This window comes from Coenobita brevimanus, chromosome 29 (assembly GCF_032717465.1).
Source record: "Coenobita brevimanus isolate Jiangsu-jjx chromosome 29, ASM3271746v2, whole genome shotgun sequence".
Classification (NCBI taxonomy): Eukaryota; Metazoa; Arthropoda; class Malacostraca; order Decapoda; family Coenobitidae; genus Coenobita; species Coenobita brevimanus.
Genome location: NC_136982.1, coordinates 20,404,849 through 20,429,233, shown reverse-complemented (window position 1 = coordinate 20,429,233; position 24,385 = coordinate 20,404,849). Strand labels below are relative to the sequence as shown.

Below are 24,385 nucleotides of genomic sequence, written 5' to 3'. Positions count from 1 at the left end.
GGAGGAGATAACGTAGCTATTAGTAACCAAATAAAAAGACGTACCAAGGACATTGATAAAGACAGAGTGTGATGCATAAGAATAAAACACCCCTAAAAACAAAGGTTCATGAGGGGGTTACTGTAACAAAACGAAGTCAAATAGAAAAGCATCAGCTACATAACGCTAAAGGAAAGCCCATATTTTGGTCGGCTTGGGAGGACTTCTAGTGCACCTCTTCCTAACCAATTATTTTTCACAACACATATGAAATACTTTCTTCTACGTTAACCTTTCCGTGTACTTACCTTACCTAATTGTACTTACCTAATTGTATCTTTACAGGAATGAGTCAAGCTCGTACTGTCCCGTGTCTTAAACCATATTTATCGTACATATCCTTAAAATTGTGAATTGTTTTGGCAAACACTATTTCATTCGGTAGTGCATTCCATTGATCACTTGCTCTGTTTGGGAAACTGAATTTCCTTACGTCTTTATCACCTCTCTTCTTATGCAGTTTTTTGCAGTGTCCTCTTGCTGATACTTCTCCATATGTTAAGTAATCATTTATGTCTATTTCCTCCTTCCCTGATATGCACTTATATAGCATTATCATGTCACCTCTTTTCCATCTTTCCTGTAGTGTTGGTAGATTCAGTTTATTTAGTCTTTCTTCGTAGCTTAGATCCCTTAAGCTTGGTATCCATCTTGTAGCGGCCCTTTGAACTTTTTCAATCTTGCCTATGTGTTTTTTGAGATGAGGACTCCAGACTACTGATGCATATTCCAGGGTTGATCTAATGAATGATGTTATTATCCTTCTTAGCATGTCTTCATTTATGTATGTGAATGCTATTCTCATATTTGCAAGCAGTGTATACATGTTCCGTACCTTCTCGCTGATGTGGTCAGCTGGAGATAGTCTGTTATTGATAATCACACCTAGGTCCTTCTCTCTTTCTGATGTGTATAGGGCTTTATTTCCTAACTTATAATCCCAATCAGGTCTTTTTCCACTTTTACCAAACTTGATTACATGACACTTGTCCACATTGAATTCCATTTGCCATGTACTACCCCATTCATGAAGTTTATTTAATTCTTCTTGTAGCTCATTACAAGAGTCTGTGTTAGTAATTCTCCTTTGTATTTTTGCATCATCTGCAAACATATTCAGATAGCTTTCATTTCCAGTGTTACTGTTTATATCATTTATATACACTAAAATCATGATTGGTGCCAGCACTGAACCCTGTGGTACTCCACTAGTCACTTCTTTCCATGATGAGTAGTTTCCTCTTAGTACTGTTCTCATTTCTCTTTTTATGAGAAAATCTTTCATCCAACAAAGCAGTTTGCCTCGAATTCCTCCTTGATGGTACAGTTTCCATAAAAGTCTTTGGTGTGGTACTGGGTCAAAAGCTTTCTTGAAATCTAAATAGATACTGTCCACCCATCCTTCTCTTTCCTGTATTGTGTTTGTTACTCTGTCATAGTAGCTCAACAGATTAGTAACACATGATTTTCCTTTTCTGAAACCAAACTGTCTTTCTGTTATCATACTGTGTTCTTCTAGATGATTTACCCAAGCTTTTCTTATAAGCTTTTCTAATACCTTGCTTACAACACTGGTCAGTGATACTGGTCGGTAGTTGAGTGGATTTTGTCTATTTCCTTTCTTGAATAAGGGGACAATATTTGCTTTTTTCCAAATATCAGGTAGTTTACCTTGACTCAAGGATTTCTTGAAAATTAAAAATAATAATTTACTTAATTCCTTTACACATTCTCGTAGTACCCAACATGAAATTTCATCAGGACCACTTGCTTATCCTCTGTCTAATTTACTTAACTCCTCCTGTATTACTTTTTCTGCTATTTGTATATCTGGTAGTATGTGTGGACATGCATGTTCTACATAATAGTCCCTCTCAATTTTTTTTTTTCTGTAAAAACTAATTAGAAATTCTTATTTAGTGCTTCACAAATATCTTTCTCTTGCGTATAAGTGATTCCCTCGTCCATAATGGATTGCATTATATCTTTTACTATGGTTTTGCTTCTGATGTAGCTGTAAAACAGCTTTAGTTGATCACTACTTTTATTTATTATATCCTCCTCAAACTGTTTTTGGGCTTCCCTCCTTATTGTTGTATAATCGTTTCTTGCCTGTTTGTAATTATTATACGCCCTTTCACTATTGTGTCTTCTGTATCTATTTCACAACAAATCTCTTCTTTCTTTTGAATTTTTACATTCTGTATTGAACCATTTCTGTATTTTCTTATCTGCTTCTTTGTGCTGTGGGATGTACTTCTGGACTCCTATTTCATAAAAATCACAGAATTTTTTATATACAGCATTTAAATCTTGTCCTCTAAGCTTATTTTCCCAATCAACTTCTAAGAAATACTTCTTTAGGTCTTGATAATTTCCCTTTTTATAGTTTAGGTTCTTTTTGTAACTTTCATTGCTGTTAACTATGTCATATGTTATCCTGAAGTTGTAATTTAGTAGTGCATGATCGCTTTTGCCGAGTGGAGGGTGATATATTAAACTGTTAGTATCATTTTCTTGCCTAGTAAATATTAGATCTAGCACTGAAGGTACATCGAGTCCTCTTTTTCTGGTGGTTTCCCGCACATGTTGCGTTAGGAAAAACTCTTGCACGAGATCTAGGAGCTTTTGGTCCCAACAGCTTTTTCTTGGCTAATTATATCTAGAGTATTCCAATTTATATTTGTATTAAAATCTCCAGTTAGTATAATTCTTTCCGATTTCTCTTCCATTTTATGTAGTAATGATCTTAAACTTTTAATCGTACTCTCTGCCAGGTCCTCATATTCGTCTCTTTCCCATGTGTTTGATCTGGGTGGCATGTACAGATTGGCTACAATTACTTTCCCTTCAGATGTGTTGTTCTCTACTGCAATCAGTTCTACTTGTGATGGTGTATCTGGTTTTATTTCTGTGACTTTTAAATTTTTGTTAGTTAATATTATAATTCCTCCTCCCTTTTTTAAATTTCTGTCTCTTCTCCATATATTGTATTCCTCTAAGTTTTGTATGTCATTGGATATCCTTGGTGTTAATTTTGTTTCAGTTAGGCATATTATTTGTGGTTTATTTTCTCTGACATAATCATTCATCTGTAGTAATTTAGATACCATTTCATCCACATTTGAGTACATTAACTTTATCATCTTGTTTATATACTTGTCATGACATGGTTTTACTGCCTTCATTCTTTTTATTCCATCCTGTTTGTGTACCACTTTCGTACCTGCAATCCTATTACTTTGTAAAAAAATTTTGCTCTTCTCCTCTTCTGATCTTCCCTCATTTTTTGTTTTTGCATCCTCCCTTTTCTCTTTCAGTAATTCCAGTTCCTCTTGTGTTAGGCATCTTTTTATCCATACATTTTTGAACTCCTCTTTTTCCATAAGATTCTTTGCATTTTTTAGTATCTCCTCCACAGTGTTTACACTCTGGAAAGTCACCTTTAGAGGTCTTGTCTTGCTTTTCTCGTATTTCCCTAACCTTTTGTGTTTCTCTTTCTTTTCTATAGATATCCTCTGATACTTCTTTCAGTAAGCTCATTACATTGCCATCTCCTTTTTGTCTCTTGTGATCTTGTTTTTTACTTCTTCCTCTTCTATACCAGTGAGTACTATAGATTTGTTTATATCTACTGAATCTCTAACTAACTTTGGATTGTTTTGGATTATTCTTTTCACTTCCTGTTTAATGCTTTTTTCCTCCACCCTTGTTTCTAAGTCTTTCTTTACTTTCACCATTTCAGCATATGTGGTTTCCACATAATTTTTGTAGCTTTGCACAGCTTCATTCACCTGTGTTATCTTCTCTTCAATATCACTGTGTTGGTCTATCAGACTGCTTACTTGCCTAATTGTCTCAGTATCATTTTTGAACTCTTCCATAACACTCTCGTGATTGACTACTGTACTTGCCATTTCACTCATTTTCTTCCTAAGCGTACTCAGTTCCACTGTTAGTTCACTGATGGTTGTGTCTTTCTTGTTGGCCTCCCTTCCTAGTTTTTCTATTTCTTCCTTTTGCAAGTGCATCTGCTTCTTTATTTCATCAATTTAATTTTTGAAAGCCATTTCCAGTTTGTGTACACGTTCAACCAGTCTATTGTGAGTCTCCGCTTCAACCAGTTCTTGGTAGAAATCATCATTTTGCTTTCTACCTTTATCCCTTTTCTTTTCCAAATTTGCTTTACTAAAGTATGTGTCTATTTTGCAATACTAAAAGCACAGTGTACTTACTGTACATTCCCTGGGACAGATGTAGTCTAAACAAACCTCAGCTGACTGAGCGCATTCTTTAGCCTCTTGGTTCTCTTTTCTGTTTGAACAAGTCTTGTTTAAACTTCTTATTATTTTTTTTCTTTTAATAATGAAAAATCATTTAGTCTAACCTGGTACAAAGCTTGACTCATATAAAGATACTAATTTAGGTAATGCCACTGGGCGTGCTGGTTGGAATGGAGCGCCGACGTCGCACGTCTGCTACCTCTGACTCCCACTGTGTGTGTGTGTGTGTGAGAGAGAGAGAGAGAGAGAGAGAGAGAGAGAGAGAGAGAGAGAGAGAGAGTGTGTGTGTGTGTACACTGACTGCATAAATACTGACATTGTAGATGCTGCAGATTTGGTGAGGAGGTGCTAGAATGTCTCCTGAGTTCAAAGGCATATGGGCCCAAATGATACTGTACTGACCGAGTACGTTGATAAAGACGGAATGTGATGCAAAGTGTCCAAATGGGTGCGTGGTGGCACACTTGTACCAGCCCCTGTCCTCAGGCACCACCCGAGTCAGATTCAGCCACCCCCCTGACGACGACACCTCTCGAGCACCTCCCTCTGTCTCTGTGGGTACACAGATAGGTAGATACAGTAGGTAGCTAGATACATAACTGATAACCCCTCTGTTTCTGTGTGTACATAGATAGATAGTTAGATATGTCAGTCATACCATCTCTGTCTCTGTGGGTACTTACATAGGTAGATAGGTAGCTAGATAGTACACTCACACTTCCTCGGTCTATACAGATACATAGATAGGCAGGTAGGTTGACAGTGAGTTAGATACTTTACTACACCGCTCTCTGTCTCTGTAAGTAGGTAGTTAGGTAGGTCGATGAATACCTTAGTCAGGCTCACTCTGTCCCTTTAATTAGAGAAAGGTAGGTAAACAGGTAGACAGACACCTCACTAAACACCTACTATATCTCTGTCGATAGACAAATAAAACTGTACACAACAAGATGCAGAGACAGGCAAGAAGATAAGTAGACACATACCTAGCTGACGCCCACTGTGTGTCTGTCGATAGACTAGTAAATGCTGTACAAGACAAGGAGAGAGAGAGAGAGAGAGAGAGAGAGAGAGAGAGAGAGAGAGAGAGAGAGAGAGAGAGAGAGAGAAGCTGCCACCTTACAGAATAATGTGGCAGAATATATTTTTCCTCTATGAAAAGAGTGGGGAGACGCCGTTCCCTTTATGAGAGCATGACATGATAGTACTGACATGATATGGCTGCACTAAAAGAGCGTGGTATGACGTCAGTTACTCGGACATATAACAGCACTGACGTAACGTAGCGCGACATAACAGTGAGGTAAATAGGAGTGATATGATGTTATAGCACTGACACTTATAAACCGAAAACCATATCTTTTTTAATGGACAAATGCTATACCAATCATTCATTAATGACATATCTTAAGAGCTAAATACTATACTGACATACTGAGCATTCATTAGTGACATATCTTTATTAGTAGACACATACTTTATTATCCATTAATGATGAAAAATCTTTATAAATGGATAAATGTTACATTATCCATTCATTAGTGACATAGGCTATCTATTATTGGCCAAATACTATATTATCCATTCATTGGTGACATATATTTATTAATAGACAAATTTTATATTAACTGTTTAATAATGGACAAATACTATATTAACGATTCATTGGTGACATATCTCTATTAACAGACAAATACTCTATTATCCATTCATTGGTGAGATATCTTTATTTATGGACTAATACTATATTATCCATTCCTTGGTGACAAGTAAAAAAACTGTTCATAAAAGAGGTTTGTTAAGCAATGAAAACCTAAACTATCCAAAGTCAGCACAAGGAAAACTCATCCATCATCTGCGCAGAAATCGATCCATTTGTGCGCCGAAGACCGATCCATTTAGGGCGCAGCGCTACCGATCGCTGGCGCAGATCCGCCTTTCACGCATGACAGACACATTGCTTAGGTTCACCACTCTCAGTCTCTGTTGGTACGGTGGAAGCTGGTGGGCAGATATATTATGCAGATCGAGACAGGGGATGCGGAGGGAAACAGAAGGATTTGGAGGAAGAAGCAAGGGTGTGGAGTGTTAAGAGAAGAGAGACAAAAATGGGAAGGAAAGAGCGGAAATAAAGGAAAATGGAAGTAAGACACTATTAATGTAGAAAAGTGAAGAAGTATATTCTGATTAAAAAAAAAAAAAACTAATATGCACTAGCCTGAGTCACTGCGAACAAAGTAAGCTGATAGATCTATAGACATATAGACATATATATATATATATATATATATATATATATATATAGAGAGAGAGAGAGAGAGAGAGAGAGAGAGAGAGAGAGATTGATAAATAATACACACACACACACACACACACACACACACAGAAAGAGAGAGTGGGGGGGGGAGGAATGAGAAGGAATTGTCAAGTATGCTGAGAGAGAGAGAGAGAGAGAGAGAGACAGACAGACAGACAGACAGACAGACAGACAGACACACAGAGGGAGAGAGAGAGAGAGAGAGAGAGAGAGAGAGGGAGGGGGGCAGGAATGAGATGGAAGTGTTAAGTAAGCTGAGAGAGAGAGAGAGAGAGAGAGAGAGAGAGAGAGAGAGAGAGAGAGAGAGAGAGAGAGAGAGAGAGAGATGTAACTAAACATACCCATTAACGGAAGGGAAATCAAGCCGGATTAATACGTATCTTCCACATGAATCACCAATGCTAGGTGGGTCGGGGTCATTCATCACTTCACTACGAGAACATTGTCCTCTATTAAATCTGAGGCAGGTCGGCGCTCACAGTAAGTTTACGTTACGTAGTGGTGGAAAAGAGGCAGCATTAAATTTGGGAGTAGACGCTAAAACAAAAGAAGGAGGCATTCTTTGTAAAAAAGTCACTCCATAGACCCCCCAAAAAAATTTTGCAGCCAATCTTATCAATTGTTGTGTTACTTTAGCCTTCAAGATCAACAAAGGCCAAAAGAAGGCCATTTCAAATTTGATTTTGTTGTGAGTAACAGATCGAAGGAGAATATAAGAGAGTATGGATCGGTTGGCTCAAGGACTGTGTGGGTAAGATTCAGAGTTGGACTACAAATGTGGGCGATTGTGTGCGTGTATGCGCCAACCCAAGATCGTGCAAGCAGAGTGAGAGAAGAGTTCTGGACAAATGTGGATGCGAGCATGGAAAAGTTTGAAAGGAATAGGAGAGTGTTTTTGATTGGAGGTATGAATGGAGGAGTACGGAATGTGAAGGTGGATGGAGTAGTTGGTGAGTGGGGTGTGCCTGCAGAGATGGATGAGAATGGCAGTGCTTCAGTGGACATTTGCGCTGGGAGTGGGTTGGTGATAGCTAATACCCTCTTCAGGCACAAAATGATCCATTGGTATAAGTGGCGAGTGATGAGAAGGGTGGATGAACTGAATGAACGGAAGGCAATAATTGATTATGTGTGTGTAGATGAAAGGATGAGAAGGTGTGTAATGGATGCAAAAGTATACTGAGGTTGGGGGAGTGGACTTTCCAAGAGGTGGTGAGAATCAAGGTCCAAATGTAATGGAGATATAGAAGAAGGGAAGGACAGGAGGAAGTAGTTCATGCAAGAAGAGTGGAAGGGTTGCAAGAGGATCGAAAAAAGGCAGAATATGAGAGGGAATTGGAGAAGCAATTGGGTAAATATGGACTGGAGCAGCCGGGGGACGTGGAAGGTGTGTGCAAGATATTCACAGAAGAAATCTGTGCAGCATGTGATTTGGTGTGTGGGTTGAGGAGAAGACGAAAGGGGGTGCAGGGAACAGCATGGTGGAATGAAGAGGTGAGACAGGTTGTGGCACAAAAGAAGAAAGCACATAGTGAGTGGATGAGAAAAAGGGACATGGAAGAAGTTGAGAGACAGAAGAGAGAGTTATGTGTAAAGAGGAAGAGAGAGGTGAAAAGATTAGTAAGAGAGAGTAAGAAGAGAGTGGATGGGGAATTTGGAAGGAATTTGTGTGTAAAGTGGAGGGAATGTAAGAAAATGTTCTGGAAAGAGGTAAAGAGAGTTAGAAAGGTTGCCAAAGAAGTTAGTTGGGGAGTGAAAAATAAAAATGATAGATTACTAGTAGAGAAGGGAGAAAAAGTGAGCACATGGAGAGAACACTTTAAAGAATTGTTGAACATAGAGAATGACAGTAACGCGAGTGTAAGTGGCTGGGGAATAGCTGGGAGACAGAGGGATGTGAGAAGAGAGGAAGAAATCAGTAGGGTGGAAGTTGTGGAAGCACTGAAGAAAGTTAAAATGGGGAAAGCCTCAGGAATTGATGGAGTGTGTGGTGAAATGCTGAAGCACGGGGGAGAGATGGTAGTAGAATGGATGTGGAAGATGTGCAGATTGGCCTGGGAGGAGGGTAGAGTCCCGGAGGATTGGAAGTCAGGTATAATTATTCCCTAATACAAAGGAAAAAGGGAAAAAGCAGCATGTGGTAATCACAGAGGTATTTGTCTTCTTGGTGTAATAGGAAAAGCATGTGGTAGGATACTTATTGACAGAGTTAGGGAATAACAGAGGAATTAGTTGGAGAAGAAAAGGGAGGTTTTAGGAAGGGAAGACGTTCCGTAGATCAGATATTCATTCTTAGATCTTTAATGGAAAAGTTTCTCAAGAAGGGAAAGAAGTTGTATCCGGCCTTCATGGATTTGGAGAAAGCATATGACAGGGTGGATAGACAAGGATTGTGGAAAGTATAAAGAATATATGGAGTAGATGGGAATTTGTTGAATGCCGTGAAGAGTATGTACGAGGGTGTTAAGGCTGCAGTGCGTGTGGATAGCGAACTGAGTGAATTCTTCTGTTTGAAGGCTGGATTGAAACAGAGATGTGTCATGCCTCCATGGTTGTTCAATCTGTATATGGATGGGGTTATAAAATAGATACAAGATAGGGCAGTGGATGTTGGAGAGGCCCTAGTGAGACAGGGCAGTGTTTGGAAATTCCCTGTACTGTTGTGTTGTTAAGTGAAAATGAAGGGCAGCTGGCAGTCTTGGTGGATGAGTTTGGGAGAGTGTGTAAAAAATGGAATCTAAAATGAATGTAGGGAAGAGTAAAGTTATGGTCTTCGAGAGAAATGAAGTCAGTGAATGTACAGTGAGTTTGGATGGGGAGGAAATGGAAAATGCGAGTACTTGGATAGTGTGATGAGTCAGGAGGGAAGTTTAGAGGATGAAGTGCTTGAAAGGGTACATCAAGGAAGAAAGGTTGCTGGTTCCTTGAAAGCAGTGATATAAAACCGGGAAGTGAGCATGGAAGTGAAAAAGTTATATGACAGTAATGTGATACCAACTCTAATGTATGGATGTGAAGCTTGGACCTTGTTGGAAGGACAGAAGTCAAGAGTGAGAGCAGTGGAAATGGGTTATTTGAGAGGAGCATGTGGAGTCACATGGAGAGACAGACTAACAAATGAGGATGTGAAGGAGCATTGTGGTGTGGATGTGGATATGATAGGAAGCGTTAGGAGAAACACACTGAGGTGGTTTGGCCATGTGGAGAGGAAGGAAAGTGAAAGACTGACGAGGAAAGTGTATGTGAGTGAGGTGGAGGGGGGGAGAGGGAGGGGGAGGCCAAGGATGAGATGGAGGGATGGAGTGGAGAGGTATATGAGAGAGGGGGGTGTGAGCTGGGAGCAGGGCAGTGAAATGGCGAGGGACAGGGCGACATGGAGGGAATTTGTTTGTGGCCATCCCTTATGGGATTAAGGCGTCTGGCATGAAGATAGATAGATAGATAGATTTTGTTTAAAGTCCATGAAGGAGTCAAAATTCTAGGACGAGGTATAAAGCCAAAAATGTTCCGCACTCCCCAAAATGGTGGGATGGAGACTGTTAGATTTGGCACTGAAGGTCAATCAAGTTCGTAAAAATGAATAAAGCCAGAATTTGCCCATAGTGGAAAATGGACAAAGAGAGGATGGGTGTGTCAAATGAAAATGTTCCGACAGTGGCCATCATCTTTGTTGATACAAATCGAGCTATACTTTTTTATATATTGAACCATTTTTTGACTAACCAGAGCAAAGATGAAAATTGTTTATGTTGTGCAAAGGTTGTACAATATCAGTTTGTACTGTCTGGCCATCAACAAACAAACAAACCTATAATTATGATGTGAATCTTTGAAAAATTAGATTTTTTTTTTTTTTTTTAATGTTTTAAGTACTAAGCAGGTTACTACTAAACACTGGGGACAGTTTAATTTGCAACTTTTGTTTTGAAGTTTTGGGAGTTACGAGTAGAATAAGAGGAGTGATGTGAGCGTCGTCCGGCCTTCAGGTTCTACACGTGAAACGTGTGGGCCCCTTATACTGGTTCTATAGTCATCATTTCACTACGACAACACTGTCTTCTATTTAATTCTTTCTATGTTCAGATGAATTTGTCCATATTAGGGGAGCCTTTGCTGAACCTCAGGGTTCTGTTAGATAACAGCACATGACACATTTTCTCTTTAGGTCTGTTGATTTCTCTTATGCTTTATTATTAGTGTCCCAGATAATTTTCTTCAGCTTAGGCGTCATATTGTAGGTGGCAGTGAAGGTTCAAAGCACCGCTTCACTAGGATTTATTTTGCATATTACCCATCAACAGTTATTATTAACACTTTCGCGGTTTAGGTCCAACCTGAAAGTCTCCAAACAGCCCTTTAGACTCGGATTCACGTCCAAACAAAGAAATATTCACCATAAATCAGGAACTGCGTCTAGCATCCAGATAACTGGTCTGATATTAGCCTGACTGAACCTCCAGTTCAGATACTATTCTCATTCATGGGAAACTTCGAAAGTGTGACCAAAAAAAAAAAAAAAAAAAAACTAGGAAGAGTATAAACATTCTTATGCACTCTTTCAACTTACACTCATCATAACTATTTTACTTTTTGGAATATCACTTTCTATTTTCATTCATCTTATTCTACAAAGTCGCAGCTTTCTAACAGTATAAAAACAAATTTGCTAATCCAAATATTTCGGAGTGAGAAAATGATCGGAATACAAAAAACTCGAGAGTGCGGATTTGGTACAAATATTCTTTGCTCTTTCAACTTACACTCGTCATAACTGCTTTACTTTATGCAATACTACTTTTTTCCCTTTTATCTTATTCTACACTCAGTTTTCTAACAGTATAAAAACAAATCTGCTAATCCAAATATTTCGGGATGATATAAATGACAAAAAAAAAAAAAAACGACTGTGCGGCAGGGGAGGAGGGAGGAAGCCAAGACACCGCCACGAAGCGTGTTGCAAATTGTCGTAGTGTGTCTTACGTATGACTTTGCCTGTCGTAGGCATAACTTCGTGTGTCGTAGTGGGTCTTCGGATCTGATGTCCAAGTTATTGCTACAACACGTCAAGTCACACCTAACGACAAGCTATGACAAGCAAACACACGCTAAGACACGGTTAGTCATGGCTAAGATAAATGACGTTACCGTCACAACATGTCACGTTCTCCTTGTTGGTGCCCACACCGACAATTTTTGAACATTCCAAAAATTGTTGTAGCGTGCTAAGAACGCCGAAGAATGACCAAGTTCTCCACATCAGCGCTACGTCATCACTAAGTCACGCCATGATACTCATGACAACATGCGGCGATACACAAAGTCATGAAGATCGTGGCATGTCATGGGAAAGTTCCTGACAGTGGGACATAGGCTTTACAGTTGGCAGAATTCTTCCCTCCAAAAAAAAAAAAAGGGGAGAAAGCTAAGTTCAAAACTATTTCTAGATGCCTGGACACACTGCATTTAAAGGACCGGAGGTCATAGGCAGTCTAACCCCTTAACCGCGGGGTGTCGCTTTCGTGACGCTCGGCTACAATGGATCATACCGCGGGGCGTCACTTTTGTGATTCTGTGTTATTTTGAATTATCCCGGGCTCTCAAGTGGTGGCTTGTATCATCTATCAGTACTGCCAATGTCCAACACTAGTCAGCACTCCAAATCTCATCTGTACTCCCATCCATTGTTGACATTTTAGCTATTTTACCCCCTTCGTGACTCCCCTCTCTACCTGCCCTCCATTACCCTCTCCTCTCACCTCCCACGCCGCGCTGCGCTACGGAAATTTCCCCCTTCTTTTTCCACAGATTTCATCCATTGAAATAAGCCCTATGCCCTATATTTTTACCAAATAATATATACCAAAAAAAAAACAGGTATGTGATAGTGTTATACTCCAGAAATTGGCTAATTATCACCTGACAAAACCTCACGTGCATTCATTCGCTACATTACCATGGTAATTTCTCCTTTGATTTATGCCTTGTAATCGATGTCTGTAATAAAAGTATATATCAGAAAGGAAGGGAGAATCCTAATTGACATTTACATTCACCTGGAACTACCTATTTCTTTATTTATTGCCGAGATTTTCTACCCATAAAAAATTAGCCTGTAAGTTAGCAGCAGTCAGCCTAAAGTGTCATTGTCAACCCTTCCCTTCTCAGATAAGCCGCGGCATTTAGTTCCTTGTCCTCCACTGTAGAGACAACATGTCGCACTCGCGCCCCGCCATTCCTGCCGCTTCTGCACCCATTGCAAAGGGCCTCGTGACCTCTACGCCAAAGAAAAGTGTTGAGGCAAGCAGGAAAGGCCTCAGTGACTCTGCAGTGGCACGAGAACTTGCAGAATTGTCCATGATAATGATGGACAGTGACTATGACGATTCGGGTGAATCGTGTGATGAGCCGGGTGAGGTTATCGCGCCAGAAACAGCGACAACAAGTGCTTCTACAAGTGAATTAGTGTCTAGCTCCAAGGGAAAGGAGCCTTTAGTGCAGGAAGGACAAGAATTTGGGAAGGGAGTGAAAAGGCGGTGTGTTAGCCCCAGAACAATGCCCCCACGTGACCCAGCCCGCCATGAGTCACGAGTGCATTCACCTCCCCGTTCCCCAAGCCCCGCTTTACTCATCTCGTCATCATCATCGGCTGAGTTATCTCCGGAGTCTTCGTCGTCGGAGTCACCACCAGCATCAACAATGAAGGCAGGCCGTAGAGGTAGAGGTAGATCTAAGAGAGTGAAAAGTAGTGTAGCTAGTAGGGTAAGGGCTGCTAGTGCTGTACGGCAACCTAGGGTCAGTGAGAGTGACCTTGACAGAGATAAGCCTCCCTCACAGCCAACCTCCACCACCACCACCACCACCCGCTCTCCACCGCCACGCCAGGGAATCCTGGACGCCTTAGCGTGGACGGAAGGGTCAGATTTTGTCCCCGAAAATCTGGTTTTCGATGAGAGCTCGTCAGGAGTTCAGCCTGCCTTCACTATGGACGAAAATGCTGAGTGTGTCGACTACCTTTTGGCCTTCCTAGATGACGAAGTCATGCAGCACATATGTGATGAGACCAACAGGTACGAATCACAACGTGCTGCTAGTGGTACAGGTGCAGCCAAGATGCAACAGTGGACCATGCTGGGAGTGCAGGAGCTGTATGTGTTCTTTCCCCTCATGCTTCTTATGCCACACTCCAAGAAGCATGAGTTGGAAGAATACTGGTCCATGGACCCCTTACTACCCTCACTGACCTTCAATAAGTACATGGCCAGAGATCGCTTCCGGAACATCATGGGAAACCTGCACTTTTCCGACAATGATGTACCTTCCCAAACCGACCCACTCTGGAAGATCCGGGAGATTCTGAACAGAATGAAGGATAAGTTCATGTCATTCTTCCACCCATTTCAGAAGGTTGTCATTGATGAATCCTTGGTTTTGTTCAGAGGACGTCTTCGGTTTGTTCAGTACATTCCAGGCAAACGCCATCGCTTTGGAATTAAGTTCTTTGTACTGTGCGACTGTAAGACGGGGTACATCCTTGACTTCGTCATATATTCAGCCAGCGCTGTCGATCTCGATAAAACTCACCCCCTTGGCTTCTCAGGCTGTGTAGTGAAAGTGCTCCTAGAAAAGTATTTTGGTGGGAATCATGTGCTGTATACAGACAACTACTATACAGCACCGAAACTTGCCAAATACCTTTCTGAGCACGGCATTGGCTCCTGCGGCACTGTGAAAAGTAATCGTGCCAACTTCCCCAAATTCCCAGAGGCGGGAAACTCGCAGCGAGGAGACGTGCACCTACGCAAGTGTGAGAAGATGCTGGCAATACGGTGGCATGACAAGAGAGTCGTGCACATGCTCACCACCGTACATAAGGGGGAGATGAGAGACAGTGGGAAGGTCGACCGTAGGACAGGCGAACCTGTGATGAAACCTGATGCTGTGTTGGACTATAATATCAACATGCGGCTGGTGGACAAGTCCGACATGATGATTGGTGAGATCGACTGCCTCAGGAAGAATACTAGGTGGTACAGGAAAGTTTTTCTGCATCTCATAGATATGACGATGCTGAACGCCTTCATCCTGTACAAGATGAAGGTAAAGCCACCCAAGTCCTTCTCCCTGAGGTTGTTCGCCAGGACTTGTGTCCAGCAGCTGCTGGAAAGATATGGTAGGGTGCAAGCAGCAACTCCAAGGCGCCATCCAGTTACACTTCCCAACGGACTTGAGCAGAGGGCGTATATGGATCGGCACAGATTTGAGCTAATGCCTGCCACAGGGAAAAGGAAGGCTGCGATTCGCAGGTGTCAGGTATGTGCGCATACCACACGCCGCACACCTGAGCATAAACGCACCTCTTGGCAGTGCGCTGAATGCCAGGTTCCCCTCTGTGTTACCTGCTTCTTCGATTATCACAGCCAGAAGCAGTTCTAACAGTGCAAGTGTGGAAGCAGAATTATTTGGAAATAATGTGTAAATAATGTGTAAATAGCAGGTGAAAGCAATGGATGTTCAGTTCATATGATTGAACAGTGTATTATAGTTTTATCTTACTGAAAGTGACAGTGAATAACATAGTGTAAGTAAAATAGCAGGGTAAATATTGAAAATAGAATAGAAAATGTAAATAGTAACGTAAGTAATTAGTAATATAAGAATATGAGTACAAATAATTTATGTTATAACAGTGAAAGTGAATCCGTGGCTCTCTACGTATTTTACTGACTGAAAAATTGAATGACTTCAGTGACAATAAACTAATACGACTGAAGGAAACTTATGGAGAAAGACTCCAGATATATATAAGTGTGATATAGTAACAGAAATATAAAGTGTGAGGGGTTTTATGAATAATAAATGACAGAGTGCCTAGAGCGAACTAGCGCAAGTGCGACGATCAGACGCGCTCGTAATTTCCATTGCTTTCACAGTGTTTTTTTTTTTAGTATGGATCCCAAACTACTTGAAAATTGTAGAATAGTGTTTATAGTGTTTGTATCTGGCTGTGGTAATCATATTACGGGTTGTCGGGAAGTGTAAAGTGGAGACTTAGTTACCCTACTTCAGAGGTCTCCACAAGTCCTACGGTAACGACGAAGGCTCAACAATCATTCCAAGAGAAAGCTGAAGGTATGTGCAATAAGCATATGTAATTTTATTATTCTAGGACTAATAACTGATTTTTGGCAAATATTTTTTGATAGTCTGTCAGAGACCAAATAACCCCGCGGGACACGCAAGTCATTGGTAAACAAGCCCGCGGTGTAGGGGCTAAGGAAGGCAGTTACAGACGACCTATTTTATACATAAATGAAGGGGAATATCGTTCAACTCTTGCATTTGAGAGCTGGACAGAAATGAAGAGACAAGGAGTTGAAATCCGCTGCCAGATGAATGCTACACGCCATCGCAATGGAGGAGGGATGCGAGCAAATAGTTCAAAAAAGCAATGCCCACTGAAGGAGCGATAACAGAGGGATAAAGATCCAAAAGTGTGGCGGACAGAGAGAGAGAGAGAGAGAGAGAACAAGATAAAAGAAGCCGTATATAAAATGTGCGTATGCAAAGTTAATACCCATTAATAGAAATAAAAACACGACAAATAACAAAAGAATTGTTTATAAATTATCCATTACTTATGGAAGTGGAAGAAGGCCCGCCTCCTGGAGAAAACTAAAAACATCAGTAATATTCCCAAAGACTCCACCAAGCATTGAGCACAGACAGTAGGTACCATCTGCCCCCTGATGCTTATGGAGGAATCTCTGGCGGAGGTCCCCCAGACTTGGACACTTGACCAGCAAGTGACGGACAGTAAGGGGAAGAAGGCAATCATCACGGTATGGTTGAGTCCCACCACTTATCAGGAACCCATGCGTAAGCCGAGAGTGCCCGATGTGAAGCTGGCTAGAGCCACCTCCAATCGTCGAGGTATGGAGGGGAGAACCATTGGCACAACTACTATCTGAAAAATTTCTTTTAGCTTATTATGAGCAACACCATCACTGTGCCTCTGCCAACACATACGGATTGTGTACCGCAAGTAAGGTGTTACATCAGATGCGAGAAGCGGGTAGTCAGTAGGAGGCCGTCGAGAAGATGCAGCTATAGCTAAAGTATCTGCCCTCTCATTGTCCACCACACCAACATGTGCAGAAACCCAACAGAAATCCACACGGCGGCCAAGAAGAAAAAGCCACTCTAGAATCAATATAACCAGTATATGGGATGCATTAAAAGACTCCAGTGCAGAGAGAGCACTACAGGAGTCACTAAAAATCACAAAACCAGATTGGGGGAGAGTAGAAATGATTTTGAGAGGAGGTGGCTGAATTGGTAGAGAGGTGGCCTGCAGTCCTAATGGACCCAGGTTCGAATCCCGGCTGGGGCAGGGAACAGTTTAAGGATTCGAATTTCATTAAAGCAGACTTTACTGATCTGCCAGAAGACCCGCCGTCATGTCATAAAAATACCCCTACTAATACCAGGCGTGTATGAGACACCCCCTAGCATGTATTCGATATGGATGATGGGTGTTAGCATCGAAGCGGTGACAAAGAAAAACTCTGATTCCTCCCCGTTTAGAAGAGATGTGTGTAAGTAGCCCCCCCACGCCCCCCACACACATGCGAGTTGTATTCCATGCAGAGACAACTCGACTTCTGCACCTGGTCGACAACTGTGTGTGGGTAAAATAGAAAGGAGTCGCCTTAACACATGTAATCTCTTGGAGGCAGATTTTGAAAGAGAAATAATGCGATCTTTCCATGATAGGTCTCAAGAGGCTGTAACCTCAAGATATAGAAACAGGGAATGAAGGACGGAGTTCTTTAATGTTGGATACTAAATAATACTGCCACAGAAGATACGGGCGGGTTCAGAGAATAAGAAACTGAAGTTTTGGTGCATTAAATGCTAGGTTTCTTTTACTCCAATCAGAAATATGATCCAAGTCAGAAATTAGGTGTCAAAGCCTCATCCCGTGACTGCTGAAGCAGCTGCTGTGAGGGATGTTGTGAGAAGCACATGGAGAAGTGATGATAGGGGTTATCAGCTTGTGAGTGGATCACTGACAAAAAAGATGGACGAGAGTTGGTGACATGACTAAACCCGGATGAATACCACTTCTGATAGCTCTGGAGGAAGAACAGTGGCTGTCTACAAGAGCAGCAATAGAGTGACCAGAATGGAAGCTAGAAAAGATGGCACAGACAGAAGGACATAGACTGTAGGAGTGTATTTTGGAAATTAAAGATGTATGCAAGATTTCACTGAAAACCTTATAGATGTCAAGGGCAGTAGCAAAGCTTTCATCAAAGTTCCGAAAAAAGGATGACCATGAATTAGAAAAATGGAGATTTCACTAGTGGAGCATTCCTGTCGGAACTTATACTAGGGATCAGAAAGAGGGCTATAACAGGAATGGCGTTTTATTTATTTATTTATTTATGCATTATTATTAATTATAGCAGATTCTAATACCTTAGAATTACGAAATGTTACTGCAACTGAGTGATAGGTACAGGGCAGGGAATAGCCACCATTCCTCATGATTGGCTGAATAAGTTCCCGGCAAGAACAAGTGGACAGATATAGGCGGAAGAGTTTAAGAACGCAGGATTTCACCACAGAACCACAGTTTTGGGTCATAACAGGTGAGATCCTATCAGGCCCACAAGCCTTATTAGCATTAAGGCCAGCGAAGAAAGAAAGTACATTGCTTGAAGAAATTTATATGTCTCTCATGAGGAAGTCAGAGGGTGTAGAAAATGGAGGAGCAGCACCGGAATAATACAGTACAAGATGGAATAGGGGAAGAAGATCTGAGTGAAGCGTTATGCTTATTCAGTTGAAGAAACCGTTACAGAGCCATCAAAGTAGAGATGTGGAGGGAAGACAGGACGAAGTAGAGTTGTCAGAAACGTTTTTGGCAAGGTACCAGAAAGAGCAGGAGGAATTTGAGTCAGAGTGTTCAGAGAAATACATGCAAATGAAATTATTCTTAATACAGTAAATAACTGGCTTAGCATGATTGCGGGTAGAAATATGCAACAATGTCGGGGGGGGGGGGGAGTGCTCGTACCTTTTGTAGGCCTCCTCCTTGTTGCAGACAGCATTAGAACAAGGCATTTTTTTTTTTTTTTTACATTTGTCAGGTGGTTAGAGAGAGGAATCTTTTCTTCCATGCCCAAGAGAATAACTTCCATAACGCGTGACACACACTCAGAAGGCCCTTGGCCATGGAAGTAATAATCATTCCATGGAAAATCAAAGAAGTACTGCCTGAGAGCCAACCAATCTGCATCTCCAAAGTGCCACAGTTGCCGCTCTCCTGAGAGGGTCTATAGGCCTTTGGAGCAATAGGACAAGTTAATGTTATAATTTGGTGGTTGAAGGTGCCCAATGGAGAGAAAAGATTAGCAAAAGAAGAAGAAGGATTAGTCGTAAGTTAAGGTCATGTATGTTGAAACACTCTCTCCATGTCAGTCATGAACATATCGTAGATGGAGTGCTGTACAAGCTGTTGTAGGTCACTGAGGATAGAAAAAAAAAAAAAGGTACAAGTAGCCTTGTTTACCACGCGGACCGATGAATGCAGAGAAAGGCCAAAGGGCATCTTGAACACTGAATCACTAAGGATGGAGATTTCACAAAAAGAATAAACAGAAAGAATGCGTTCCATTTTTTAAGTAAGCCAAAGAAACTGTATAGTCGGTATAATTATGAGATAAGTAAAGATCACAAATATTTTTTTTTACTGAATGACAGGACAGCCGAAATCAGAGTGTAGAGAATTGAGAAGGTTCATACGCAGGAACTTAAAAGCAAGATATGTTCTTGCACGCACACACACACACACACACACACCTTGAATCGGACTATATGAGCTTTCAGCTCCCTTCCGGGAGGGTAAAAGCTGACGATCACGACCATCAAGTGATCCTGACCGACCCGGTGAATTACACACACACACACAACACTGACCTTTGAAATGAGTATAGAGAAAGTAGGAAGATCCAGACAAGGATTTGACATCAGTTGCCTGAATTAGAAGGATTTCGATGCGGAATAGAGGGGTGAGGTTTAGAGGAAGAGCAGTGGCATTTAGTTGAGAGGAAAGTAGAAAAAAGGCAAAAACGTTGAAGAAATTATTAGAAAGAGTGTAAAAAAATGGTTTCATGTATCTCACTTGGTCAACATTGGAAGTGGGGCAGAAGATGTGGACATTTATGCCTTCTTGCCCATCCCTCCACCCATGCGGAGTGCAAGGCAGGATGTTTGGCCACTAGTTTGCAATTCTGAATGTGATTTCTGGTATTTAACATGCGTATAGTTTAGTGTAGAGAGTCAGAGGAAAATGTATAGGGGAGTATGATGGCCTGCTCCTCGTGTGTGTGACTCGACGTCACGACCAAGTACCAGCCAGAGAATAGGCTACTGGTGATGTGAACCTCTTTTGAGAAAATCGGTGGTATTATGTGATACTTCTTTTTCCATGCCGCTGGAGCAAAGGCTCGTGGCGATGAATTTAACTGTTACAATATTGGAACTGTATTATATTATAAAAATTAAAGGATACAAAAAAGGATCAAATTCCACAATATAATTTTTTAAGTATCTGCCAAAAAACTTTTTGCGGACTCCCAGCTAAGTGCCACGGACCTCTAGGGGTCTGAAGACCCCTCTTTGAGAATCAATGCACCATGCAGGAAGTTAAGTCAGACTTCTGCACAGGGGGGTTCTCTAATAAAAGTTCTTTAGGTCAACAGGGCATAAAATTGTTTTGACTCAGCAAATATGATTTTAAGCCAGAAAACATTGAAAGACTTCTCTCGACAGCTGGCATTACTGCTGGCGATCTCGTTACTCGTAAATGTACTCCGGTAGTTGATTAAATTCAATTACCGCAAAATCGCAGAAACCCTTCAAGTCCTCTAGTCTAACTGTATACAGATAGTAATATGAATATATCTTAACAACAGCTGTTTCTACATCAGTTGGCAAGCAGTCGCAGGCAGTCTGGATAACATGCAAAATATGGGCACTGCATCCAGTGCCAATCAAATCTTTGCCTAAATATGTATTAATTTTCGTGAAAATGTTATTAACTCCTTACCTTTGAGCTCCACCAAAATTACAGTTTGTGTTACCACTACAGAAAGCAACTAATTTCTTGTCAAGGCTATGTGCTTTTAGATAATATCTGTTTAGTATCTCACCAAGTATCCGAGGTTTCTCCAGGATGAGACTGAAAGTCATTGGATTTTAACTGTACACCTTCATAGGGCTTAAAGAAGCAAACTAGTGCAGGGAAGAGTTTGGAATTTCTATGTTTGCTTGCATCAGTTGCTTTCAACTCTTTATCCTGTTCTGATAAGGCAAAAGGGGCATATATATTCGTAATTTTTGTGCGGCATTTTGTTCTGGCACATCTAAATTGTGTCTCAAAGCTTTTCTCAAATATTTTAGAGGCACAGTCAATAGAACAGAAGCTTTGATTCTTCTTGACTGTACGGTAAACCCATAAGGCCTCAACAGCAGCCACCTGCAGATCCTTATTGCTAGAGGATGAGCCTTTAAAGGGCGTTGTGACAGTTTTGCTAGAAGAGGCACTGGCATCAGCATCTTTGTGTTTCTATGATACTAGATGCTTAGCAATGTCACTGTCACCACCATATGCAGTGCTAAACTCCCTGTTTCATTCCATGCATAATCAATCACTTTGTTTTTTATTTTGTAAGAACGGGGTATTTTAACTGCAGGGAAAAATTAAAAGTACACTTTGGCTAAGGCATTTCCCCAACCAACGCAACTGTCTCTTAAACACAGTATTAACTTTACTGGTTTTCACAGCATGTCACTGGTACAGAACTCTCCAATTGCTTGGTCAACAGTGCACCGGCGAGTACCGAGGAGACTGGGCTGACTGGCATGAGAAGCATTCATGACTAGGGCACGATAGATGTTTGTCCAGGAACCATCCTGTACACATTTGATGTAAATCAATCAAAATAAAACACGAAGAAATTTCTGGCTTTCTAGCTGTATTCTTTATAGTATAATTTTAACAAAGTTTATTCGTTCGTTTGTGAAGCAGGACATTTTGAGACAAATTCTGAAAATGCGGGACATATGGAGACGTCATCAAAATGCAGGACGCTTGTTGAAAAATCAAGATTGTCCCGCCCAAATCGGGACATTTGGTCACTTTCAAAAAAAAAAAAAAAAAAAAAAGTGGACCTTCTGGACAACTCTGGCCAACCAATGCTGGCAGTATTTTTTTTTTTTTTTTTCACCCGCTTGGGCTTGTCGTGAAAAAGTGCTGTGACGAGGGGTGTGAAAATATGGGCCAAGTAAGTTTAAAATGGGTACAGTTTTCATTTCTAGCACTGTTTCACTCACTTTTTTTCCATTATATGCTTGAAATCCCACTTCAAGGGTAGGGGGGTGAAGACCGTTGGACTTACTGGATTATCGGTTTATTGGATTTGGCTTCCCCCCAACTGATCCGGGATAGAGAGGGTCTACTGTAACTCTGAATGTCATCTTATTTACAATGAATGTTAATTATTGTTTGCAAAATCACAAAAGTTTATGGGGCATATTATACGTCTGGTTACATTGTTTGAGTGTTATTTTTTATTTGCTTTACAATCTACATGAAAATGCTGTATAAAGTTTTTCGCTGATACATATCTTTGACAAAGACTCCATTACCTCTCTGGAGTTGCCATATTATCCCTTTAGGGGTAACTGCGCAGCAGCTGAAAACCCCAGATCTAGAACATTCAATAATAGGTCAAAATGCTTACAACTTCTTCACCTCTTCACAGCAAGTGTCGCCCACTGTTTAGGTGGATGTGTTCAGGAGCACAGAGCAGAGAATGAGAGGTCACTTTTGGAGTTGCCACTAGGCTGCATTCTGTTGAGCCTGCAAGTCCATAGCTAGGGCGGACTGTCCACACAAAACAGGATGGCCTGGGCTGAATGACATTGCCATCTCCATTAATTTTCCCCCTCTTTGGAATTTTCATTCAATCCTTTCCAAATCTGAATGGGCAGCTTAGTGGGTGTGGAGAGGAAACAGCATGGGCAGTGGCAGTGAGTGACCCGGTCATAGCAAACAACTATTAACTACTCCACACCCTTTTGTGTTGCGTGGTTGGCAGCCTATGCCATCTGTCCATCTCCCCTATATTTGCGTGAGTAAAGAAATTTGCAGTCTCCTCATAATGTGGTGGGAAAAGAAAAACAGCTAGGTCCGTCAGCAAAGCTTTAGGGATTAAGGAAAAACTCATGAAGTGAAAGAGATAATGAAGGCTTCAGGTAACCCATTCAATTCGAACACTAAATAAGTACTAAATATATATGGGACCATCAGAGACATAAAGCTGGGCAACACTAAAGTCTGCAAGAGTGAAGCCTTCCCGTCTGATAAAACTGGAGGAGTGACTGAAGGACAAGGCCACTCCAAGAGATGCTCCTGCATGTAGAGAAACTCTCCTTAAGTGAATAAATATCAGCATGAGATAGCAAGCATAAACCAGTGTCATACATACAGTACATACATACAAATATCTACAGATAGCCAGATAGATAGATAGACAGATAGATAGCTGTCACAACATTTTGTTCACTTTTCGAACTGCAGGGATTAGATGACATTAACTCTTTCACCAGTAGAGGTCTGCTCAGAAGAATGTCATCATACTGGAGGGAAAAGGTTTGTAGATCGACTTACCTTCTTGGCCCCTTCTAGGCGATGAAGTTTTCTATTTTATTCTTGTTATATAGCAACGTTTATACTCAAGTTAAGCAAGATTTTGTGTAGTGAATGAGCCACGGAAGGCTATCTCTAACTCTCCAGCTGGAAACTCCTTTTTTGCACGAACTGAAATGATCTGGAGGTAGGATGAATCTACAACGCGCCACCTGAATAAAGAAGTGGATAATATTACACGATCTAAAAACGTATAACTTTTATACATTTACAACCCATGGACAAGGAAAGACCATCAACCCGACCGATACTTTCTGAAAATTACATTACCAGACGATTTTTGTGTTGTTAATACTATCGTCTGGTGGCAGCAAGCATACTCATCATAATCAAGGCATCATCATATGATGGGATGTCGTGAAAGAACTGCCCTGGTAAGAGAGCTGCCTTACAGTGAAGGAGAGAAATGAACCTGGTGAAAGAATTACTCAAGCGTGATGTCAAAACAAACTTAGCGTTATGAGGGACCTGCCTTTGTTTGGTGAGAAATCTGCCGTAGTATGGGGAAAGATGTGTTCCTGCTGTGAGAACCTCCCTTGTATGATGAATGGAATGACACTAATGGCATATCCGTCCTCGTGCAGTGAAAGAACAGGCCATGATGACAGAAACTAACCAAAGTGAGAGACTTGCCGTACTATGGTGAGAAAACTTACCTTTAACCCATGTGGGGTTGGATGGCGGGTTGGCGTCTACGTGGCAGAGGAGTGACACCGCGCTACCCTCCCGTACAGGAGTACCCCACACCGGCCACCGACGTAACCGGAAGTCAGGGGAGTCTGTGGAAAGACGGTTTAAAGTCACGATATTGTGGTAGCAGTGGAATGCTTCAAGAAAGGAATGAAAAGCATACGGAACCCGAATGCTAATCGCACGCCAATTATGCTGTTGGCCAAGTCTAAGATTTTGGCCATATTTTCATACCCTGAGGGTTTCCTGTTGATAGCTCAAACCATTCATGAGATA

The 24,385-nt window shown here is 41.2% G+C and overlaps 1 protein-coding gene across 1 annotated transcript in view; it reads right to left on the bottom strand.

The window, feature by feature from the left end:
* Positions 1-4,456: 4,456 nt before the first annotated feature.
* LOC145394982 (cell adhesion molecule 3-like) overlaps positions 4,457-24,385 on the bottom strand; it is a 414,549-nt gene continuing 394,620 nt past the window's right edge. The window contains exons 6-9 of the mRNA XM_080268731.1: positions 24,076-24,198; positions 13,494-13,502; positions 4,639-4,868; positions 4,457-4,483 (exon numbers count right to left, since the gene is read on the bottom strand). Of these exons, the coding sequence (XP_080124857.1) occupies positions 4,457-4,483; positions 4,639-4,868; positions 13,494-13,502; positions 24,076-24,198 (389 nt within the window). The remainder of the gene's footprint in view (positions 4,484-4,638; positions 4,869-13,493; positions 13,503-24,075; positions 24,199-24,385) is intronic.